Source organism: Chelonia mydas, chromosome 2 (assembly GCF_015237465.2).
Source record: "Chelonia mydas isolate rCheMyd1 chromosome 2, rCheMyd1.pri.v2, whole genome shotgun sequence".
NCBI lineage: Eukaryota > Metazoa > Chordata > Testudines > Cheloniidae > Chelonia > Chelonia mydas.
The window spans coordinates 204,403,117-204,407,947 of record NC_057850.1 but is presented as its reverse complement, the minus strand read 5'-3'; the positions used below and the strand labels follow the sequence as shown (position 1 = coordinate 204,407,947).

General features: G+C 54.5%; 1 protein-coding gene across 2 annotated transcripts; it reads right to left on the bottom strand.

The window, feature by feature from the left end:
• Positions 1-607: 607 nt before the first annotated feature.
• On the bottom strand, positions 608-4,096 carry SP8 (Sp8 transcription factor). Of its 2 annotated transcripts, none has more exons than XM_037891644.2 (2): positions 3,550-4,096; positions 608-3,102 (listed from the first exon to the last, which is right to left on the bottom strand). In XM_037891644.2, exon 2 carries the CDS (start codon positions 3,067-3,069, stop codon positions 1,645-1,647), a length of 1,425 nt encoding a protein of 474 aa, XP_037747572.1. In that variant the 5' UTR covers positions 3,070-3,102; positions 3,550-4,096; the 3' UTR covers positions 608-1,644. The 2 variants fall into 2 exon arrangements, with proteins under 2 accessions (XP_037747572.1, XP_037747570.1); XM_037891642.2 differs by having other exon boundaries at positions 3,961-4,096.
• Between the last annotated feature and the right edge of the window lie 735 nt (positions 4,097-4,831).

The window sequence follows — 4,831 nt, the reverse complement described above, 5'->3', positions numbered from 1 at the left end:
AGTGTCAGGAGTGTTTATTAACATTTATCAATATTATTTTCAGGAAATACACATAGGCCAACATTAGTTCAGTTTCACTTGGACAGTTTATTTAACACATGGGTTTTGGCAAACCCACTTTATGAAATATAGGAGAACTCTCACTTTAACTATACCTGAACTGCCAGCAAATGCAAATAAGTACATGCGCCATTAAATTAAATGTCATTCAACATTTATCAAATATTGTTTGCTTACAGGTTTATGCCTATCTAAATTAATATTCAAGCAAAAACTATATCCTGAAGTGCGATCTGAGGATACACTTCAAGAAACAAGTCCAGGGAAAAAAAAGGCAGTTAACTAGGACTGCAACAATAACGCTTAATATTTTCTCGTGACAAAAGAAAAAAAAAGCTCAAGTGTACTTCAATATATTTTCAAATATTTACTAGAAGTAATGTACAAGAAAAATACTATACAAAATCGTCTCCTGAACAACTGCAGCTCACACCGATACACTGGTGGAGTTATATTTAATTGTTAGCTAATCTAGAATGATTTCCCCAGTTGTACAAACCGTTAGATTCAGATGTATTTTACAAATATTTTATTTTCCTATTTCTTCCCATCATCCTCTTTTTGGCATTCGATCTACAGCTTCGCTTGAAACCAAGGATGCTTCTTCACTGGATTTGAATTTAATTACCAAAAAATAAATTTAATCCTAATTATTTTCCGTGTACCGTGTGAATGTACAGAAACGGGACTATACAAATGGACGGGTGGACTAGCAAACGAGATTAAATTTGGAAAGTGGGGTTGAAATCTATTTTTCAAAAGGACAAACACAGTCACGCTGGTCTCACTGGAAAGCAGTGCTTTTTTTAAAATATATGATTAGCTCGGGATCGTTTTAAATTCAATATTAGCGCCGTGTTTCAAAAACAACAATTGCAAAATGTGTTTCTAAAAAAAACTTTGAAATTATAGTTATAACACTCCAAAATCATTCCCTCCATCGCCAGCAAACAAGCCCGCAAGATGTGCCTCTTCTTCGGCAACTTTGAATTGCTCCCAGGCGTATCTCTTTGATGGTTGGGGTAGGTTGGTTTTTTAAAATGATTATTTATACGCGTAAAAAGCTCTTGACCTGTGAAATGGCGATTACGTTAGGCATTTAACAGCTGCAGAGCACGTGATTTTTAAATAAACACGGAAGGGTTTTTTTTCTATTTAGTTTTTTGTTGGGTTTTTTTGGAAAGAAAAGTCTCCAATCCCATTTTCACCCAAGTGCTTCAAGTGGCAGCACCGGGCGCTTTCGGCCCCCAACTTTCTCAATGAGACACACTACGCTGGCCCCCATCTCACGCTAGTTTGTCCCGATCTGCCTCCTCCTTGGCCGCTTTTCCCCTAGGGCTTTTCTTGTCCGGCCCCATTTTCCCCTTAACCCACGTGCGAGCGAAGCGCGCTTGGAGGGGGCTGCCCGGGGGCCCGGCACCGAGACAGGAGCTGAAGCTGCGGGGAAGGGAGGCCCTGGGGAGAGTGTCCGTGAAAACAGTGCACGTTACTTACATGTCCATGGCCCCTTTACACAGTTACTCCCGCGGGGCAGCGGGGGAGAGCGCCCAGCCCCAGCGTCTCCCCCGCCCCCCGCCGCAGCCTTCACTCCAAGCCGTTCCGGTGGCCGGGCTCCGGCGGCTGCAGCAGCTCCGGGGAGTGGCACGGGGGGCTGCCCGCCACGCTGTGCTCGCTGTCGGTGTCGCTGCCCTTCTTGCCCCCGCTGCCGGAGCCGCCCCCGCCGCCGCCCCCTGCGCCCCCGCCGCCGCCGCCGCTGTGGGTCTTCACGTGCTTGCTGAGGTGGTCGCTGCGCATGAAGCGCTTGTTGCAGACGGGGCAGGCGAAGCGCTTCTCGCCCGTGTGGGTCCGCAGGTGCCGCTGCAGCTCGTCCGAGCGGGTGAAGCGCTTGCCGCAGAAGAGCCAGTTGCAGACGAAGGGCCGCTCGCCCGTGTGCCAGCGCAGATGCGCCTTCAGGTGCGACGTCTTGCCGTAGACCTTGCCGCAGCCCGGGATGTGGCAGCTGTGCAGCCCCTTGCGCCGCAGGCTGGCCCCGGCCGGCCCCAGCCGCTCCGCCTCCTGGCAGTTGGGGCAGTCGCAGGTGGCCCGGCCGGAGTAGCGGCGGGCTGAGGAGCGGGGCGAGCCCCCCAGCGGCGCGGCGGGGCCCCCGCTCAGCATGGAGCCCCCGGCGCCGGCCAGCGGCGAGGGGGCCGAGTCCGGATAGGAGCCGGGCAGCACGGGCTTAAATCCGTCCATGAGGTGCTGCCCGGCGGGGCTGAGCAGGTGCGAGGAGGCGCCGCTGCTGAAGGCCGAGTGGCCCAGGCCCGAGTAATCCGAGTTGTAGCCGCCCAGCGGCGAGTGCAGCGAGGTCTGGAGCCCCCCGGCGGCCGGGTGCAGGGAGCCCTGCAGCGCCGCCGCCCCGTTGGGGTTCTGCACGTCGATCCAGCCGGCGCCCACGTCCCACCAGCTGGAGGCGCCGGCCGAGCCCACCTCGCCGGCGCCCAGGCCCGGGTGCGAGGGCTTGAACCAGGACTCGTAGGGGTGCGCCATGCCCACGCGCGGGTAGATGCCCTGCAGCCCGTCCACCGACGTGTGCACCTTGGAGAGGAAGACGGGCTGGTGCGCGGCCGCCTCCTGGGACGAGCCGCCGCCGCCGCCGCCGCCCCCGGAGCTCACGGGCGCCTGGAAGACGGAGTAGTCGTTGGCGAAGGGCGAGCTGGCGGCGGCAGCGCTGCTGGAGGTCAGCGAGAAGGCGCTGGAGCCCGGCGAGCCGCCGCAGCTGAAGGAGTCCGAGACCAGGGCGGCCGCCGCCGCCGCGGCCGCCGCTGCAGCCGCCGCCGCCGAGGAGCCGTTCCGAGAAGCGCCCGCCACCCCGAAGCCCGACAGGCTGGAGCCCACCGCGTTGCAGCTGCCCGAGGAGGAGGAGGAGCGTTTCCAGGGGTGGAAGCCTTTGCCGAAGGAGGACGCGCTGTCCGAGAGGGACGAGGGAGACGGGCTGGGGCTGCCGATCTTATTGCAGGTGGCGGCGAGCATGGCCAAAGGAGTCGAGCCTAACCTCGGTTCTTCCTGCGGAGAGGGGGACAAGAAGGGCGTCAGCTTCGGAGCCTGCCCTCGAAACAACCCGCCCGCCTCCCATCGCGTCTCTGCCCCTCTCCCCAAACCGCTGACCCAAGCTCGCTCCATCCCCACCCCCACCCCGAGAAGGGACAGAAAAGTTTTTCCAGGCGTCCTCTGAAATGGGCTGGCTAACGAGAGTTGGGGTTTACGTAGCCTCTGGCTAGCTGGGGTATTTTAACGCTGATAAACCTAGAGGGGGTGGGAAAAAAAAGTTATTTATTTCCGCGATGCTAAAACTAAACCCCCTCAGCCCGGAGGCAGCTACGTTGCAGCTCGTCCTCCTTTCCCCAGGACCTAACAGGTTCGCTTCTCTCAGGCCAAAAAAGACCAGGCTGCAAAAAGCTGCGAGACAGTCTTATCTACGTACCAATAAACAAACATACAAGTTCAACGTACCTGCTGGACGCGACGGGCTGAAAAATGTTAAAGGGAAAAAGAAAACCGCAATCTGTTGCAAACTAGCAATTGCGCACGGACGGGAAAAGTGCTTTTTTTTTTTCCTCCAGCAGTCACATGTAAAGAAGAGAGGACACTTCACCGGGGATGCAGGAACAGCACAGCCCGGGCGCTGTAGGTTGCTTCTACAAATGCCCTTAAAAACCTTTTCCTGCACACTGAAAAGTGACTCTGGCCCCTTCCCCCCCCCCCCCCTTTCTTTTCTCCTAAACTCACTTGTACTTAAGAAAAAAAAAACCTCAATAGAGGCGACTGATAGCCCTGGTCAAGACAGGGGCTATTTTAACCCCCTCCAATCGACAATAAAAAGAAACTAATTAAACCAGCAAGAGAAAAAATCCTTAGACTCACCCCTAGAAGTGAAGTTGCCATCACACAAAAGTGCCCTCCTCTCAGAGGATCTTTTTTATATTGATAAATCAGAGGCAGTGTTTTTTTTAGAGGTGTGCAATACAATGATCAGTTCCGCCCATTCCACCACAATTGTAGCTCCCTCTCAGGCTTTGAAGTGCCGCTGAGTCCCGGCCAGCCAATCTACAGCCTCGCCGGGCCTCTCCGAGACGTTACTGCGTGAGGTCATCAGCCCCACCAAACGCATGCGGCAGCCGCGCGGCAGAGGCTCTCCAAAAAGAAAGACGCAGAGAGAGCCTGCAAATCTAAGGGAGCGTGCCCCCAAGTACAGGGTGCCCCCAAATACTCAGTGCAAATACCCGAGTGCATTTCTGCTTCCCCCTTCCCAGCCCCCTTCGTGACTCTAAAAACTCCCTGCAGCATTTTCAGTTCAGTGAGTGTCCCTAGTTTCAGTCGTTTGTAGATCTTGTTACTCTCCTGCCTTCCCCCCCCCCCCCCACCCCTTTCCCTTTAGCAGAGTGTACGTAGTCGGGTTTTTGTGGCTAGAAGTTATGGTCTGTGCCTTCTGGTGGACTTTTTTTTCGTTTGTGAGGTATTTGGTGTGGATCCAAGGGTCCCACTTTCCGGGTGGGGTGTTTGTTCCCTGATAGCTAGCTAGTTCGGATTGCAGTCCACTTCGTTTTGCTTTCAGACCGTTTATCTTTTCAAGGGAAACAGGAAAATAGTTAAGTACAATGACTGTCTCCCCGCGGTTAGGTAGATTTCTATCCGGATTCCTTTTACATTGCTGTTGCTTTGTGCGAACGTTTTTGGCAACCCAGACTAAGCCATATATCAGACGCGTGGGGACAGTGCCAGTGCCCTAGGTTAT